Source organism: Mesoplodon bidens (assembly GCF_964165515.1).
Source record: "Mesoplodon bidens genome assembly, chromosome: 15".
Lineage (NCBI taxonomy): Eukaryota > Metazoa > Chordata > Mammalia > Artiodactyla > Ziphiidae > Mesoplodon > Mesoplodon bidens.
Window position 1 is genome coordinate 76,547,582 of NC_138171.1, and position 19,990 is coordinate 76,567,571.

The following is a 19,990-nucleotide window of genomic DNA, read 5'->3' on the forward strand; positions in this document are numbered from 1 at the left end:
CTTTGCTATACACTTGAAACATTGTAAATAAACTATACTTCAATTAAAAAAAAGATGTACCTGTCAGACCACTACATTATTTTCCGGTATATAAATGAAACTAAAAATAAAATCACTTCCAGTTTTTAATTAAAAGACAAAATATCCACACAACTTGCTTTGAGAATAAATATGCTTTGAAAATATGTTTTTGAAAATGACCCAAACTCATGATCTGAAATTTATCTGTGTGTCAGTAGAGAGTTACCTCTAAGCCTGTGTCCTGATCTACAAAGTAGGGATACTAACAGGTTGCATACCACATGTCATTTAAGGTTTACATTAGTTATTATGTGAAAACATTGAAAACAGTGCCCTACGAAGAGTAGCCCTCATTAAGTGTTAGTGTGATTGTGTTAATAATTTTTTTTTTTTTTTTTTTTTTTGCGGTATGCGGGCCTCCCACTGGTGTGGCCTCTCCCGTTGCGGAGCACAGGCTCCGGACGCGCAGGCTCAGCGGCCACGACCCACAGGCCCAGCCGCTCCGCGGCATGTGGGATCCTCCCGGACCGGGGCACGAACCCGTGTCCCCTGCATCGGCAGGCGGTGTGTTAATAATTAAGGAGACTTGTCAGACTTGGTTTATAAAGTCCCTGTGTTCTTCTTTGGGCTTTTTGAACATAGTGAGTCTTTAATAAACTTCTGTTGAATTTGAAAGCATATCTCCACCAGAAAGCAGGCAGGGTCTACAGGAAGAGAGGTATCTATCCTACAGAAGCCTTGTTCAAATGATTAGCGGTGTGGGGAGACATGAAGATGTAGGTTTCAGCTTTCTATGATAATTCAGCCAATGGGTATTGATGTATATAGGTTTGTTCTTTTAATTAAAGTGTGAAACAGGGAGAGAAATAGATGTTAGCTCAGGGCGTACTCTGCTTACACTTTTTCCATGACATTCCTGCCCTATGGCACTTGAACTAACAGCCGATGTTCCCAGCATAATAGTCATCCATGTCTCTGTCAACCTCATATATCAAAGGCGCACACTTAAATACGCACACTCACCTTCTGTTCCTGAGCCCTAACCCCATATGTGAGTCCAGACTCTACATGAGAAAGCAGTCTTAGGCTAATTCATGTAAATAAGTAAGCCCCTTGATGTGGGAGAAAGGGTTTTCTCTGGAGCCTGTCTGCTGTGTGTCCAATGTGGGTCTCAAATAGACTTGGATGCAGAATGAGAATGAGAGCTTTACAATTTACACCTGCCATCAAGGGATAACTGCAGACAACCCATTTTGTACCGCATACCTCGACAGCGACACATCCTCAGATGTCTCTGTCTCTGATGCAAACGGCCCGGTGCTGATGCTGAGTCTAGGAACCTTGGCCAGCTGGTCATGAAAATTAGGGATCTTTATGAGGGCTGTACGGTCATCCCAGATTAATCACATGGATTAAATCTGACTTGTAGTCCTAAAACTCTGTCCATCAAAGGCAAATTCACTTTTATATTGTACTCCATGCATCATTTCTTGTTTTAAAGTATGGTCCCGGAAACACAAACCCCATCACAGGAAACTCCAGGCAAAGGAAATTCTACAAACAACTACAGACAGAAAAACACACCACACCCTGTATCTGTCTATAGCAAATATACGGTGCCCTGTGGACAGGAAATGCTTTAAGAATTTCTGTTTAACTTTATGTAGCCCAGGGATCAGCAACTGTTCAGGACCAGAGGGTAAATATTTTCAGCTTTGAGGGCCACGTGGCCCTCAAAGAGCAACCGCTCAGCTCTCCCATTGTGACCTCAAAGGACCACGGATAATAAGGAAGTGAATGCGTGTGGGAGTGCTTCAATAAAGCTTTACTTATGGACCCTGACACTTGAATTTTATACACTTTTCACATGTACAAAATATTTTTTCTTCTTTTGAGTCTTTTTAACCATCTTCAAACGTAAAAGCCGTCTTTGCTCACAGCCAGTACAAAAACAGGCAATGATCTGGATTTGGCCATAATTCCCTGCAGCCCTTATTTATTTATTTTTTTTAGGGTTCACATTCTTTATTTGGAAATGGCATTAAATGATGGTGACAAATTCAGAATGTGTTCACCATGTTTTTTTTTTTTTGCTTTATAACAAATTTAATCAGTTATACATATACATATGTTCCCATATCCCCTCCCTTTTGCGTCTCCCTCCCACCCTCCCTATCCCACCCCTCCAGGCGGTCACAAAACACCGAGCTGATCTCCCTGTGCTATGCGGCTGCTTCCCACTAGCTATCTCCCTTACGTTTGGTAGTGTATATATGTCCATGCCGCTCTTTCACTTTGTCACAGCTTACCCTTCCCCCTCCCCATATCCTCAAGTCCATTCTCTAGTAGGTCTGTGTCTTTATTCCTGTCTTACCCCTATGTTCTTCATGACATTTTTTTTTCTTAAATTCCATATATATGTGTCAGCATACAGTATTTGTCTTTCTCTTTCTGACTTACTTCACTCTGTATGACAGACTCTAGGTCCATCCACCTCATTACAAATAGCTCAATTTCATTTATTTTTATGGCTGAGTAATATTCCATTGTATATATGTGCCACATCTTCTTTACCCATTCATCTGATGATGGACACTTAGGTTGTTTCCATATCTGGGCTATTGTAAATAGGGCTGCTATGAACATTTTGGTACATGTCTCTTTTTGAATTATGGTTTTCTCAGGGTATATGCCCAGTAGTGGGATTGCTGGGTCATATGGTAGTTCTATTTGTAGTTTTTTAAGGAACCTCCATACCGTTCTCCATAGTGGCTGTACCAATTCACATTCCCACCAGCAGTGCAAGAGTGTTCCTTTTTTTCCACACCCTCTCCAGCATTTATTGTTTCTAGATTTTTTGATGATGGCCATTCTGACTGGTGTGAGATGATATCTCATTGTAGTTTTGATTTGCATTTCTCTAATGAGCAAAGATGTTGAGCATCCTTTCATGTGTTTGTTGGCAGTCTGTATATCTTCTGTGGAGAAATGTCTATTTAGGTCTTCTGCCCATTTTTGGATGGGGTTGTTTGTTTTTTTGCTATTGAGCTGCATGAGCTGCTTATAAATTTTGGAGATTAATCCTTTGTCAGTTGCTTCATTTACAAATATTTTCTCCCATTCTGAGGGTTGTCTTTTGGTCTTGTTTATGGTTTCTTTTGCTGTGCAAAAGCTTTTAAGTTTCATTAGGTCCCATGTGTTTATTTTTGTCTTTATTTCCATTTCTCTAGGAGGTGGGTCCAAAAGGATCTTGCTGTGATTTAGAGTGTTCTACCTATGTTTTCCTCTAAGAGTTTGATAGTGTCTGGCCTTACATTTAGGTCTTTAATCCATTTTGAGCTTATTTTTGTGTATGGTGTTAGGGAGTGATATAATCTCATACTTTTACATGTCCCTATCCAGTTTTCCCAGCACCACTTATTGAAGAGACTGTCCTTTCTCCACTGTACATTCCTGCCTCCTTTATCAAAGATGAGGTGACCATATGTCCGTGGGTTTATCTCTGGACTTTCTATCCTGTTCCAGTGATCTATCTTTCTGTTTTTGTGCCAGTACCATACTGTCTTGATTACTGTAGCTTTGTAGTATAGTCTGAAGTCAGGGAGCCTGATTCCTCCAGCTCCATTTTTCGTTCTCAAGATTGCTTTGGCTATTCGGGGTCTTTTGTGTTTCCATACAAATTGTGAAATTTTTTGTTCTAGTTCTGTGAAAAATGCCAGTGGTAGTTTGATAGGGATTGCATTGAATCTGTAGATTGCTTTGGGTAGTAGAGTCATTTTCAAAATGTTGATTCTTCCAATCCAAGAACATGGTACATCTCTCCATCTATTTGTATCATCTTTAATTTCTTTCATCAGTGTCTTATAATTTTCTGCATACAGGTCTTTTGTCTCCTTAGGTAGGTTTATTCCTAGATATTTTATTCTTTTTGTTGCAATGGTAAATGGGAGTGTTTTCTTGATTTCACTTTCAGATTTTTCATCATTAGTATATAGGAATGCCAGAGATTTCTGTGCATTAATTTTGTATCCTGCAACTTTACCAAATTCATTGATTAGCTCTATTAGTTTTCTGGTAGCATCTTTAGGATTCTCTATGTATAGTATCATGTCATCCCTGCAGCCCTTATTGAGCCCACTGTTTCCCCCAACCTAATAACTACAGGACCTTGCCCTACCTCACCTGGTGACACTTCTTAACATTCCAGGGGAGCATTCTATAGATAGTGCTACTCAAATTATGGTCTGTGGACCAACAACATCAGCATCGCCTTGGGGCTCGTTGGAAACGCGGAATCTCAGACCCCATCTCAGACCAACTGACTCAGAATCTCTGAGAGTGAGACCTAGCAATTTGTTTCAACAAGATTTCTGGTGATTCTGAAGCCATTGAGGTTTTAGAAGCACTGCCATGGACCACACCTGGAAAACTACTGTCTTGGAAACATCGGATGCTACCTAGGGCTGTCAGAACAGTCCATTCATTCATTCAACAAGTCAATTCCCATGAATTGAACACCTACTAGGGGCCAGATACTTTGCTAAACACTGGTGATTTGAGCTAATTAATAGATACTGTTGGGCCCTTAATGGACTGGGAGATAGTCTTACATCAGAGCCCCAGGGAATAGATTTGAGTCGTTCTGCTTCTAATTTCCTCACTTAACAATCAGGCTTTGCTGGCTGGGGCCACACTACCAGCTCAGGCAACACACAGGATGGAGGTTATGTGCTAATATAAGTGAAGTGTTGCATGTCACCTAGATAATAAATGCCATTTCACTTTCAGCCACTGAAATTACTGTTAATCACCATCAGTATGCTTCTTCAAGTGCTGTCTCAGCATTCTAATATGCATGGGTTTGGAGCTTGTAGGGGCAGTTTATCTAACACCAGCAGTAAACATCCCAACAGAAGATTTCAAGGTGCATTCCATGCTTTTGCTCCCCCCATTCTTCTTAGGAGAGTGGACATTACTTTTTCAGCTTTGAAATGCCATGCATTTGAGGTTTGTCATATTCCTTGCTCTGCCCTTCCAATCACAGACATACCCCTACCCTTTAGAGCAGGACAAGGGGTGGGAGCTCCCCGGGGGAGCCGTGAAAGTGATGAAAACAAGGTGTCTACCCCATGACTTCACTGTCACTGCACCAACTGCCCATCAACCAGATCCTTATAGGTGAACATCAGCTTGAACATAGGGGGCCCTACAGCTGTTGTTCAGGTGATGAGAATAGCAAGTTTGAGAGGAGATTGCCAAGGAAGCACATGAGACCTGTGTGTGTGTGTACGTGTGTGTGTATGTGTGTGTGTGTGTGTGTGTGTGTGTAACAGAGAGAGAAAGGGCACATCCATCTGCAAACAGATGTAGAGAAGTGGGAAATAGCAACAGCACTACAGGTCTGAAAGCACAAAGACCTCTATCTTCTAACAAACTGGCCTATTAAAAAGAAAGGTCACTTTCTGGCTTAGACTGAAGGAAGAAGTTCTGCCAAGGAACCCAGCAGCAAAATACGAGGATGGAGAACAGGGTGAGAAGGTACTCTTGTTTGTCTCCACCTGGAAATCCTTTGAGAGGTGCTGCTTGGAGACTGGAGATTCAGGCACTCGGCTGGTTTCCCTGTTTTCAGGCTTCCATGGGTGATCAGCACTGCAGCAACATGCCTCTTGCCCAGCCATCAGTAAATGAAAGCTAATTAACAAACACCAGATTTGTTTCACTCTTAGCAAAGGGTACAGGCTTATCCTGAATGAGCAAGCTTTCTGAATATTAAGCTCCCACATCCTGACAAACAAGATTGATCAGAACTTTCTATAATATATGCCCCTCAACAAGCCAATGAGTCTGGTATTATTTACGCTGTTGAGAAAGCTGGGGCTCAGAGACAGCGATAAACTTGTCCAGAGTCACCCAGCAACTGAGTGCCAGAACCAGCAGTCCAACTAGGTCTTCCTGATATCAAAGCTATGACCCACAATCTACTCAGCATTTCTGGTCCACCATTTTATCCTGGAGGGCAGATCCCAGTCACTCAGAGGAATATAGGAATTTTGTTTCTTCTCATCTCAAGGTTTAGGAATGACTTGGTATAAATTCCTTCCAAATTCTGTTTCCTAGATCCCTAATTTCTAAAATGAAGACTTGTGTTTAAGTAAAATGCAAAGCATTTAAAACTTTACATCATATCATGAGTACATATTCTGGTGGCCAGAATGGAGGAGGTGGGTAGGGAAAGAAAGGGGCTGATTGGCTCTGGAGGAACCTAGTCTGGTTATCTGTAATTTGCACCAAACAGGATTTCAAGAGAGCAGCCAGAAAAATGCACAGGTCACATTTCAGGACCAAGGACCCATTCTTTAGAAAAATTCCTATGCACACCCACATAAGCCCTCTTGGCAACCTCTGATAACAACTGAAAGAGATGAAAGATTTTCTGTCTTTTGCTTTTAAATGCCCCTAAATACAATGGAATACTACTCAACAGCAAGAAGGAATGCACTATTAGTACATGCTACAACGTGAAGGAATCTCAAAATGATTATGCTAAGTGAAAGAAGCCAGAAAAAAATAATCCATAGTGTATCTTTCCATTTATATAAAATTCTAGGAAATGCAAACTAATTTATAGTGGCAGAAAGCAGATAAGCAGCTGTCTTGGCACGGGGCTACAGTGAGATGGGATGGGTGGGTGGGTAGGATTATAAAAGGCATGAGGAAAATTCTGGGGGTGATGGATATGTTTATTTTCTTAATTGTGGTCATGGTTTCCTGGGAGGATGCATCTGTCAAAACTTCTCATTGTATACTTCAAAGATATGGGATTTATTGTATGCCAATTATACCTCAATAAACCTGTTAAAAAATAAAATAGAAATAAATAAGTGGGAGGTTAAAGGTATTCTAACCTGGAACCACATCCTTCCCTACTGACATTTCAAACTTGAGTGGTGTGTGTCTTAAAAATTATTTCATAGGCAGACAGATATCCATCTCCACTGTAAAGTAGGCAAATAGGTATTCATGGTGGCTTTTGGAGAAAGAGCATAATTCTGTGGACTCCTGTCTGGGTATGGTTTCCAGCTCAGAAGATGAGTCACGGAGACAGAGTATGGACCGTTGAGACCTTCCCCCTAGCTGAGCACACCTGCCTGTACACATATAAGCTCTCACATGTTCAAATCTGCTTCTTTCCAGGTTCCGTGGCCAAACCCATCACTGACGCCCCAGCCCAGGCACCCCGCCAACCCCCACCCCTACCATGGCTGAAGACGCAGACATGCGCAATGAGCTGGAGGAGATGCAGCGAAGGGCTGACCAGCTGGCTGATGAGGTGAGGGATGGAGACCTGGGAAGGGAGCAAAAGATGGAGAGCTGCATAGTTTGTCTTATTCAGGTTGAGGTGGGAAAAGGGCTTCTTCTCATGTCTCAGAAAAAAAGAAAAAAAAACAGGAGGAGTATTACTTTGATTTCCTATATATCTAAGGGCTCTGCACACAGGAATGGGTTGGTTATAAAACTTGCATGCAGATCAGTGACTGAGCCCAAACTTCCAACTCCTAGAAATCTAGAGAAGTCAAGATCCTCTAAGAAAAGCACTGTCTTTGGGTGTCTTACAGCCAGTGTTGTGCCAGAGTTGGCTCAATTCTGAGAGCTGGTTGTTACAATGTCCAGAACTTTGCAAGGTGGTATTAAAATTGAATTATATAAACTGACAATTAAATAGATCATATTAAAATCAAAGGTAATAAATACTCAGATCTCATCACGTCCTAATGATTTTACTACTATCTATGCTTTCAAAGTTGTTGGCATGTATTGTATCTGTAGTGTGAGGATACCGTCTAGTGGTGTGTTACTGTGAACCTTCCCAAGTTCACCTTCAGTGACACCATGGTGTAGTTAGAAATCAGAGAGGGAAAAAGTATTTACACCACGAATCTGCAAACACTACAAATCAGGGCTTGAACTATTGTTTTGTTGATCCTCTAGACTTAAGAAAGTGGAAAAATATTAATAATGCAGATTAAACTTAAAAGTATGAACATCCGCAGCCATTACACTATAAGCAACACAAAAAAGAATTGAGAAAATCTTCCAGTATTTGAAAACAATGATTCTCTTCAGCAGAGAAGCCACTTGCATCATTGACAAATGAATAAAGTTCCAAAACATGTCTTCATTCTTTCAATTGCCTTTTATTCACTCAAGTAAATGAAAATATCAACCAGCGTTCATGACAGAGCTGCACTTGTTTTATGCGTGCTTAGCTGTGGACACAAGAGTTCAGCAAAAATCAACAAAAGCTTTCTGTGAAAATCAATTGGCTATACAGAATTTGCAATAAAGTGGTGCATATTTTATTATTATTTATAAATTTTATGGTAGTCATCCTTTATATCATTAAAATAATACACACACATAGACACACACACACATCTTTTTTCTGGAGAGCCCATTGTTAACATTTACCAGCATACCTCTGCTTACAGCCATTCTATTTCAAAAAGCAGCCTGCTGACAGTGCTTCCAGGAAAGTAAACATGCTTCATGTTCCTGCAAACTCTTGTCCAAAATAAGTTTGTCATTGAAAAGCACAGCTTTTGAGAAATCACACTGGTTGCTGAATTCTAGTAATTTAAATGTAACTTAGAAAAAAGTGACCCCACTGTGTCCTCACACTACAGATACAATACATGCCAAGAGCCAGCGCTGAATTCATTTTTTATTATCTAAGGATGAAGATAATTATTATAGCTGTCTCCTATAGACTAGTTATTTCAAACACGCTTGATTTTTTTTCCACCCTAGGGCAACAACTTAATTTGCAGTGATAAGAACTTCCAATTGTGTTTCTAGGAGCTTTATAAGAAAATCGATGTTAGATTCATCTCAATTCATGACAAATGATATTTGCCTTTAAATTTCAATATTCCTGGTCCAGGGAGGCCAAATTAGTCCTCTGAGTATTCGAGATAATTTTTCATGCCTCCTGCACATGCAAAATTACCTTTTCAAGCTTTGTCTTTGATATCAAAATCAACTTCGTCTGGTTTTGATTTTATGACAATCAGCTTTAATGTAATTGCTTTAGGGAATCTTATTATGTAGAAAGCCCGATAGGAAAGAGATTGAAATTGTGGTTCAGTTACAAACTTCAAAGAACATGTGATAACAACCCTTTATGTTTCCCAAGTGAAGAAAGTTTTTCTGATACTCCAAGAACTCTGGATCCTGCACTCATAATATTTATGTTTTTTATCTTAGTCGCTGGAAAGCACCCGTCGTATGCTACAACTGGTTGAAGAGGTAAGCAGTGACTATATTTTAAGATGAACTAATCCCTTTGGCTGACATATTCTTTGCCTAGACCCTTTGCCTTTCCCTAGACCACCGTCCCATTGATTCCAGTGCGAATGTAGCTACCAGAAAGCCACATAATGAGAGAGATGCTATATTTAAGTTTCCAGGTAGCCATCAAAGTATTCACTCTCCCTCCAGCCCAGCCTATCTTCCTAGTCTGGGAAGCAGAGGAGGGTGGTATTTCCAAGTAAATAAATGCTCCCAAGAAATCACAAAAACAAATCAGAGCGATTTTTTAATATATGAAAGAATTACCTACATAAAATCCTCATTTGTACTGATTTTGATGCCTCTAAATTACATGTAATCTTGGCCTACTGTTTTAAATTTAGCCACATATATCACTTTAAAAAAGATGTACCCATAGAGGCATAATTTTCAGAAATTATTACATATATAGTCAGGCACTAAAATTCATGAAATAATAGGAAAATCTTTTAATAAAGGGAAACATCAGGTCTAGTCATGTAAATATAGAAGCTCTTTTATATTCCTGACTCTGGATTTAACATCCATTTGCAAGGCACGGTTAATGAATCCGTGACTATTTTTAAATGGGTGAAATAGGGCAGACAGCAATAATGGAATCAAAAGGGCATTTGCAATAAACCTCATTTATTCCAATTTGGGAGAGCGGCAGTCAACCAGGAAGAATAAATGGATTAATTGAACTTGTCCATTGGGAGAGATGAAGTGGAAAAAGAGTGGGATGAGCTATATTTATCTTAACTGAATAAAACAAGTCTAATCGTTTTTATTCAGTGAGATGCTGTTTTATCTACGCTTTGAAAATGCTTATCAATGTATAAATTCATGTGTGGTTATCATCTTTAGAGATCTTGGGGGTTTTCTAGCAGAATGATCAAATGAGCCTACTTGCCTCATGCTACTGTAAATTGCTTTTGCAATGACATGAAAGGAGAAAAAGGTCAATTATATAAGGCTAAAAGCAAGGGCAGCCTCCTCGCACACTATGGAAGCCAACATTTTCCCGTACTTCTGCAGCTTCAGCTTCTCAGCTAAGAATGGAATATAGCTAAATGTGAATTGCCACAGGAGGGGGAGGAGAGGGCGGCAACCAAGAGCTCAGAGGACTCCTGGGAAGGGTAGGGGGTCCACTGAAGGAGATCTATTATCATGAAAAATGACAGTTTGAGCCTGCAGCATAGCACAAATTGGCCCCCACAGGAGGTGGGCCAGCAAGGGGCCCACAGGAAAGCAACCTTCCCTCCCTTAATGAAGAGAAATGTTTTCTTTGTGCTGTCCTGGGAACACCACTCACGCAGAAGTACTTGAGGACCAAAAAGGAGGCAGATATTCTAAATCTACTAGTGTCAGTGAGGCTTTCAGAATCCACATGTTGCCCCTCATCTTGTCATGAGAACAAGTAAAAGGAACAACTCTGAGTAACATCCACACATGAGCTCTCACCGTGACAGGAAAGAAGGGAGCCCAGAAGTCAGCTGACATCATTATCTTGATTCGTGTTTATGACCTTCAACCATGGCCTCCAAGCTCATATTTCATTTTCATTTGTGTGTGTGCTCATGTGAAGGGAATTTCTAAACTACAAAATCTATCACCAGTTTGCCCACCTGTGCAATGTTGAAACTGCCTAGAACACGTAAAGTGATGGAGGAATGCATCCAACACACTTTTCCCAACTTTTCCCTCCCCCATCAGAGTCTTTGGGCCACAGAGACTTCTTTTTCTGTGTCTTCTTAAATTGCAGGCAATGTTGGCCAGTCTTGGAAAAGGAGTGTCTGCTCTAATTTATTCTGGAAAAAAAAAATCTCAAAAGCTCTATTAATTGAAGTAGGATTCTCAAATATTACATTTTTGTTTTTCCTAAAGTGTTTCTCGATCAAGCATGAAGTTGCATCTTAGAACAGGGGGTGAAACAGATGGATGCTGTCTCCTACCTCTAATAAATGAGAGGAGGCTATTAGACTTTCCATCCTTAGGAAATTATGAGCAAGGCATTATTAGACTAGATTGATTGCTCTTACATCCTCCTGGGTTATCTTATATTGATGGTCAAACATCCCTTATGTCTAGGGCATTGGCCAGTCACATGATATTCTGCTTTCAATCAAGAAGGAAATTCTCTTTAAAGAGAATCAGCATTAAATATTCATCAAGGGCAGAAATCATTTGGAAAATCTGAGCATTGAAATACCAGGGTCTTGCCCATGATCCCAAAGTCCATCAGTGCCATATAATTTGAATTGAGCTGAATGCTTATTGAAATTCAGTCTCAAAGATAGGAAAGGTTACTCAACTTGTGAAGTTTCCCTGAGGCAAACAATCACACTTTCAGTGGAATATATAGGACTTTGTGCCATCCCTCATGGACTTTACGGTGTAACAGAGTGGAAGGCATGGAAGCTTGGTTTTTAATAGAAGCCATCATCAGTGTATCAAGGACAATGTAAAGTTACACAGAGATCAGTAGATAAAGTTCAGAAAAGCTGAATACCATACACACATAAAAAGATTAGAAATCACATAGCACTTGGTTCCCAGCCTGGGGCTGGGAACTGGCTCTTTTTTTTTTTTTTTTAATAAATTTATTTTTTTTATTTTTGGCTGTGTTGGGTCCTCGTTTCCGTGCGAGGGCTTTCTCTAGCTGCGGCGAGCGGGGGCCACTCTTCATCGCGGTGCGCGGGCCTCTCACTGTCGCGGCCTCTCCCGTTGCGGAGCACAGGCTCCAGACGCGCAGGCTCAGTAGTTGTGGCTCACGGGCCTAGTTGCTCCGCGGCATGTGGGATCTTCCCAGACCAGGGCTCGAACCCGTATCCCCTGCACTGGCAGGCAGACTCTCAACCACTGCGCCACCAGGGAAGCCCGGGAACTGGCTCTTTTGATGGATGCATTTCAGCAAATATTTATGGAATGCCTGACGCTGGAGGTGGAAGATCAATATTGATATCATGTAGAAAAACAGATATGAAAATAGCTCTCCAAATTCAAGGCCACACCTGCCTCAGGAGCATAGAGGAGGGGACAATGAATTCTAGAGGGAGAGTCAGAAATACTATTTGATTCCAGACAAAAAAGTTAACTCTGCTAATACTAACTACAGGAAGTGAGCTCTACACGTTAATGCGTTGGGCTATGGGACAAAGCCAGGAAAAGCCACACTGCCCTAGGGCAGGCTGATCCAAAAGCCCCATACAGAGCTTTCATGCACTGGTGGTTACTGAGAACTCCCCAACATTTATGGGTGTTTCAGCATCTTTTCTTTTCATTCCAACTTATGTTTCAAAACGTTGGCCACAAGAAGAAAATAAGCATTCTAAAGCTATGTCTTTGTTATGCCAGACTTTGTACTAAAGGTGGAAAATTCAGGCTGAGCAGTTGTTTTCAGGTAGACAGTTGTAGGCATCTTTTGGAACTCTCTCAGTTAAGAGAGTGTCTGGACTGGCCTACTTTTAGCTCAGGTGTATTGGACTTCGGGAAAAGCATTTCAGGATGACAAAAGACTTTAAAATGTTCTATAAACATGGTCTTAGATCATCAGCAAGAAAGAAAATAAGAATAGAGAAATTAAAAGTAAAAAGAAAGAAATGAAAAAAACATCAGGGACTTCCCTGGTGGTCCAGTGGTTAAGAATCTGCCTTCCAATGAAGAGGACGTGGGTTCAATCGCTGGTTGGGGAACTAAGATGCCTCATGCCACGGGGCAACTAAGCCCACGTGCTGCAGCTACCGTGCCTACGCACTCTGGAGCCCACACACCACAACTAGAGAGCCTGAGTGTGGCAACTAGAGAGAAGCCCATGTGCCACAATGAAGAGCCCAAGCCCACGTGCTGCAACACAGATCCCACGCACCACAACTAAGACCCAGTGCAGCAAAATAAGTAAATAAATAAATATTTTTTTAAAAAAATCACTGACATCTCCAACTCCCCCTGTTCACAGTTAGACAAGTTTCCCAGGGATTTTGAACAGGAACCAGGAATTGAGCTAAGACAAAAATAGAACCACCTCCTCTCCCTCCTAGCTATTAAAACATAATACTCATTAAGGAATCAGAGAAAGTAATATTCTGCCTCCCCCAAGATATCGTCCCAACCCTGTCCTTCTCTCTTGCCCTCCTAGTTCCTCCAAAGGACGACCCAGTTGTTTTGATAAAAGTTGTCAGCAAAAAGTGGAGCCAAATATAAGTTCTACTATATATTGAGAACCTACTATATGCCAGTGACTGTGCTCAGAGTGTATTATCTAATTTAATCCCTGCAGTCACTTTTTCTACTGCTTTGCTCTCCATTTTACCAAAGAGGAAAGTGAAGTCCACAGTGGTTAAGGAACTTGCTTGAGACACACAGCCACAAAAGACGGAGATGAAATTCAAACTCAGATCTACCTGATTCCAGAATGTGAATTCTTACAGCATTTCCCTTACACCAGCAACTCCCACAATATTTTAAAAATTTTTGAGAATTCCACAAAAAGCAAAAGGATCCAAGAAAACAAACTTAGCAGCTCATCCTAAACTGACAGATTCCACACAAATTAAATCCTTTATCTCAGTTTTTGAATCATGGCCTCCAGTGGTGTTGAACCTGTAGAAGCTTTTAGGTTCTGTATCTTATTTTGTCTTTATAAATCTTGGGAAGTGAGGGAGCTGTTTCTGTCCCCATCTGATAGCTGGGAAAGCTGAGACACAGAACAGATGACTCTAGAGCAATGGAACTGTAAAGATAAGTCTAGAATTCAGAATTACTGACTCCCAGATGCCAGCTCTGTTCACTTGACCAAACTGTTTATCATTCTGTGAAGCACAGTTTAGAAGCCAGGCATTTGTCTGGCCCTTACCTTAGTGCCTGGGGCAGAGTGGAAGCTCAATAACCATTTAGTGAATGAATGAATGAATGAACAAACTAATGAACAAGTGAGTGAATGAACCAACCTAGCAACTACCCAATCTTATCTAGCATCTCTATCCTTATCTTAAATATGGGAAAGCATCCTGAAAGTTCAAGTGACTCTTCCCCAATCTCAAGACTATTAACTGGCTGAGCTAAGAACATAAGCCAGCATTCCTGGCTCTCTGACCTGTGCTCACTGCTTCTGTTCTCCCAAATTGGGGCAAACTCTTGGTGGTTCTGTGAATCATTCCAGCACTGAAACATTTAGCACCAAATTGAAAAAAAGAGGAAATTATACTTGCAGAGGAAATTGTACTTTATTTTATTTATTATATAAAATAAATGGGTAGAGCAGAAAGGGTCAACAGATGAGAGCTGAACTGACTAAACTGAAGTCACTCACCTGTTTCCCACCCTCTATCCCAAATAGAACGGAACAGAGATCTCATGCATGGCCTTGAGTTGGGTCCTTAGAGAAGAAGATGCTCTCTGAGATGACTCCATCCTCACTGGAACTTGCATTGTCTCATCCACATGCCTGAATGAGCCATCTGCTTTTTACAATTTCCTCTCATAAACAATGGTTAAAATTTGCAGAAAAGGGGCATAGAAATTGTTAAAATACAGTCTCATGTAGACAAATGTCCATTTATAACACATTGAAGAAGAAGGTTTTGAAATGTCTTCTGGGGTCTAGAATCTTGCTGCTCAATGTATGACCCTGCACCAGCCAGCATCGCCAATCTTGTTCAAAATGAAAAATCTCAGGCTCTACCCCAGTCCTACTGAATCAGGATCTATATTTTAACAAGATGTTTTCTATGCAGGGGATTCATATGCACATTAAAGTTTGAGCAGTGGTCTAGAAACTTCTGGTGGTAGTCTGTAATGATGATATTTTAGTTTGCCCAGATATCCTGCTATAGGTGCATTTTGTGAAGGTATTTATTTTATTAACCCTGGTGTAAGGCTAACTATAGGCACCATTCTAACATGTGCCGCCTATTAATTCATTGAATTTGCATAAGAACTCAATGAGGTATGAACTATTATGATTGCTCTATTACAAATGAGCGAACTGAGGCACAGAGCAATTAGGACATTTGCCCGAGGTCCTGCAGCCAGGAAAGAAAATCACCAGGATTCCAAGGCAGAGTCTAGCTCCAGAATCTGTGCTGTCAATGACTCCTGAAGTTATCCTCAGCCTTCACTCTCCAAACTACATCCTGACATTGCAACTAAACCTTGTCAAAATGTGTTCAACCGCTAATTTGAAAAGATACATGCACCCCAGTGTTCATAGCAGCATTATTTACAATTGCTAAGGAATGGAAATGACCTAAGTGTCCATCAACAGATGAATGGATAAAGAAGCTGTAGTATATATATACAACGGAATACTATTCAGCCCATAAAAAAGAATGAAAATTCGCCATTTGCAGCAACATGGATGGACTTGGAGGGTATTATGTCAAATGAAATAAGTCAGACAGAGAAAGACAAATACTGTATGATATCTTATCTGTGGAATCTAAAACAACACAACAAACTAGTGACTAAAACAGAAAAGAAGCAGACTTACAGATATAGAGAACAAACCAGTTGTTACCAGTGGGGAGAGGGAAGGGGGAAGGGGCCATAGAGGTGTAGGGGTAAAAAAGGGGTTCTTATGTGATTACATGAAATCATGTATGTGAAAGTTTTGAAAACTATAAAGCACTATAGAATTTAAAGAATCTTTCATTCAATTTTTTTTAAAAAAGCAAAATAGGCTTTTCTGTCTGGGAGAGTTAACTGTACACGTTCTCTGAAATGGTGAGTTGATAAAAGCTCACAGAAATAATTTTCAGTGTTTTATTGTATTTTTTAAAAGCACTACTGGAATTAAATTGTTGAAATACTGTTAAAAAAACAAAACAAAACACTTTTGTTGACCTCCACTAACATCTCTCTCTCTTAGGTTAATGTAAGTCAGTCGAAAATAAATGGGGCCATGAGAGACGTATTTTAAAATTTATTCTAGGTACCACCATGAGTTTTCTTGAAAAAACAATTAATGCAAACTGTAAGCACTGCCATTTAACACCTATTAATAATCACCCTATAAAACGGAAGGTCTATACATAACTAGTTCCTGGAAATGATGATTATGAGCAATGCAAATATCTCTGCTCCTTTTTTCCCACCCACAAACTCCCACTCCCCTCCACCAAATAGTTCAGGGCTGTTTGGTTTATTTAGATCATAAGGGGTGAACAAAAAAACTGCAGTAAAACTTGTGGATGAATTATTTTCTCACACCATATTATTGTGCAGAATTTCAGATTTCATTAGAAAAAGCCCTTATTTCTCATCTTTCATTCCCTTTTCTAAATCTTGCAAAACTTCTCTCCATAAAGAAAGAAATGGAAGATTGAATTTCCTTTTGAGCTATGTTTCTCAACCTTTGTGAAGATGTCATCTTTTTTGATAAACCTAAAAATCTCATCACCACTCCCAAGATTCTTACACATCTTTTCAGTAGAGCACCCCTCCCCAATTCACCTATGGAAACTTTCTGATCTGTCGTGCCAGAGAAGATTTAGTCTTGAAGATTTTGAAAGATTTGCTTTCTGTGGTTGGTGTTACAAAAACTATAGGCATTTTTATTTTCCAGATATAAAATCATGCTATAATATTAAGTATGTGTATTTCAAGTCCATGCCAAGCCCCATCCCGAGCCCCACCCCATGGAGACTGAGCAACATCCCCCTCTTCTATCTGAGAATCACTGATGAAGCAAGTCCACAGGTGACCCACCTCTCTGAGTTCCTCCCCAGCCCCTAATACTCTTCGCCATATTTCCTCCCTCTTTTTCCTTTGGTCCTTCCTCATTTTCCATATCTAGGGCTAATTGTCCCCTTACTGATTTCTCTTTCTCTCTTTTCTCTCTCTAACTCTTTTTCCACTTTGCTACCATTATTGGAATGTAGAGTAAAGATGCTGGTATCAGGACTTTGGTTATGTTGGATGAACAAGGAGGTAAGTTCAGATTTCTTCAGTAAGAACAATTCCTCATCTGAATAAAGTCCATTAAAAAATGATTTGTGCATCTACAGGTGGTCATTGATGTGTGTTATGCATATATATGTGTGTAAGAGTTCTACAGTTTTTATCTTGCTTTTTTTCTCCTTTTTCTTTTGAAAAGATTGGTAAGTGTATGGAAATGTTGAGATCTTCACAGTTGAATAAATGGTACTATGCACCCTGTTATATGTGTTGGGGTAATAGAATTTTGAAGGCAGAAGTCATTTGTTTGAATTTTTAATGATAGGATTTTGGAGAGTTTGAGAATTCTCCTCCTCATCCCCAATCTTTCCCATAAATTTGATGTGATAATTCCTAAATAGAATGAGAGAATAGTATACCATATTGTCCATTTCTTTTGACCATCTTAATTCAGCATCTGGCAATATTGATTTCCAAGTCATTATGGGAATTCCTTGAATAACTGGAAGCTGTTTTTAACAGGAAATAAGCTGAGGGAAATCATTGGAAAATTGAACCACATAAAATATTTGAACTTTTTCTTTTAATTATTACGGAAATACTAGAAGCAGTGAACATCAGAGTGCCAACATTTTAGTATAGCATATTTAGTCTACAGTGGAACCTAGAAAGGTAATACCAAGATTTTTTTCTTTGATTTATACATACGGTCATACAGCAATGATTTATTTAATCCTAGCCACAAGTTAGTTATCTGATTCCATTCTGAATTCTTATCATAATAATCAGATTTAGCAGAATTTTTTCTCTTTATGTATATCTTACAAAGACATTAGAAAACTCTTAGCAATCACAAGAAATGTTTTGTCAAAGATAAAAATATAAAATTTTTTACAACATGGAACACCATAAACAAACTCCAAGAATAAACCTCAAACTGGGGATGGGGGGGGCAGGGTGGAAAACTACCTTACAGATAACAGACATAAGGCATTTCCCTAAAATACAGAGAGACCTTGCATTTTATCAAAGAAAAGGACAACAACATACAAGAAAAAATGGATGTAATATGTAAATCATCCGTTTACAAGTAGACAAATGAAACCATGCTTCACCCAACAACAGTAATGAGATGCCACTCTTTAGCAGATTGGCACAGCTTCTTTTAATTGATAATAATCAATGCTGTGAATATGTTGGGAAAACAGAAACCCTCAATCTACAGATGGGCACTGATGATCGGTACAAAGTTTCAGAGTAATTTGATAATACCTCCAAATTTTGATGCGCACCCATCTTTGACCAAGATATTCCACTCATAGAATTATATGCTGCAGATATTCATTGACAACTCCATGAAGAAAAATATACATGCCTTACCTGTAATGGTATAAAACTGGAAACTAAATGTCTGTCAGTGGGGAGACCGACCAAATCAGTTATGATATGGCCAGGAAAGAAATTCTGCATAAAATGTTCTGCAACCTTTACAATATATGAGATCAATTTTTACTGACTTCTGAGGAGTTACAGCAGGGACAGGGAGGGACTGAAGGAAGGTGTATTATTTGGGGTCCTCTGGGAAGCAACTGCTAAGAATCAATTAGAAGTGTGTGAGACTTCTTAAGGAAATGTCTGTGATGGGTGAAGGGGAGAGGAAGCAGGAGTAAGCAGGGAGAGCCTTTGGACTGTGATGCGGGCTTGACACTTGTGAGAGGAGAGGGGGGCAGTAGGAGGATTGGGTAGGAAAAGTCTCATACTGTAGTGCTGCTCTGAGAAAGTCTCAGCCAGACTGACAGGCAGCCCAGGAGCAAAGACAACCCAATGGAGCAGCCCTGTGACGGGCAGTGATGCCTCCGCTCTAGTAAATTGTGCTCAGCTGTTGGCTAGAAGCATCCCAGGGAGGGCATGGCTTCCATGTAAATGTGGTGGATCCCATAGGTGCAACAGCTGGAGGTGTCAGCTAACTACAGTGTCCCTCTTGAAGGGAGATATGAGGGGTACACCCTCATGGCTGCTATGTAAAGACTTTTGTTTCTATATTATTTATTTGTATTGAACTTTTCCAATAAATATACACCAACTAATTTTTTTAAATCAGAAGAAAATTTAAAAAAAACAATTGAACATCAATCCCAACACTTCTCCCCCCATTTTTAAAATATAAATTGTCAAAATTAATACAAAAATGATGGAGCCTAGTGGAGTTGTATTTTGAAGGAATTACAATAGCTGTGGCAGTCTTCAGAGCTCTCCAGATGAATTTGCTATAAATCATAAGACTTACTGGCTTGATGTGTATAACAATGTCCCAGACTTTGAAACTCAGGACACAGCAAATCATTGCTTTTTAAAAAAATGTATTTAATTAGGCAGCAGGTGCCCATAGAGAAGAGTGGTACCTCATTTCCAGAGCTAAATTGATACATATATACTCAGGTAATAAGGAGTTCTATCTTATTAACTCTTTTAGTTAATAATTTGCATGTGAAGGGAGTAGATAAGGAGCATTGCAATAGGAGAAAAAGTTTGAGAAAGGTTCAGGATAATACCATTTTCTCCCCTAATTATAAAGCATTGACATGAAAAATAATATATACAAATCTGAAGTCAAAAAGAAAGTGAATAAGATATTGAGTTTCAAATTTCATTGTACTTTGATGAAGAAAATCTACAGGCAAAATTTGCCAAAATCTCCCAAATAATACAAAAATATATTATTCTTAAACACAAATGATTCCCAGGA

The 19,990-nt window shown here is 39.7% G+C and overlaps 1 protein-coding gene across 3 annotated transcripts in view; it reads left to right on the forward strand.

The window, feature by feature from the left end:
- The window catches only part of SNAP25 (synaptosome associated protein 25), an 84,073-nt gene that overhangs the window by 47,615 nt on the left and 16,468 nt on the right, over positions 1–19,990 (forward strand). Inside the window, exons 2-4 of one of the 3 annotated variants that reach the window (XM_081256230.1) lie at positions 7,216–7,351; positions 9,286–9,327; positions 17,229–17,277. In XM_081256230.1, coding sequence (XP_081112356.1) covers positions 7,280–7,351; positions 9,286–9,327; positions 17,229–17,277 — 163 coding nt within the window. In that variant the 5' untranslated portion in view covers positions 7,216–7,279. Of the gene's footprint in view, positions 1–7,215; positions 7,352–9,285; positions 9,328–17,228; positions 17,278–19,990 lie in introns of those variants that run through there. The other 2 variants (XM_081256232.1, XM_081256231.1) reach the window with 2 other exon arrangements.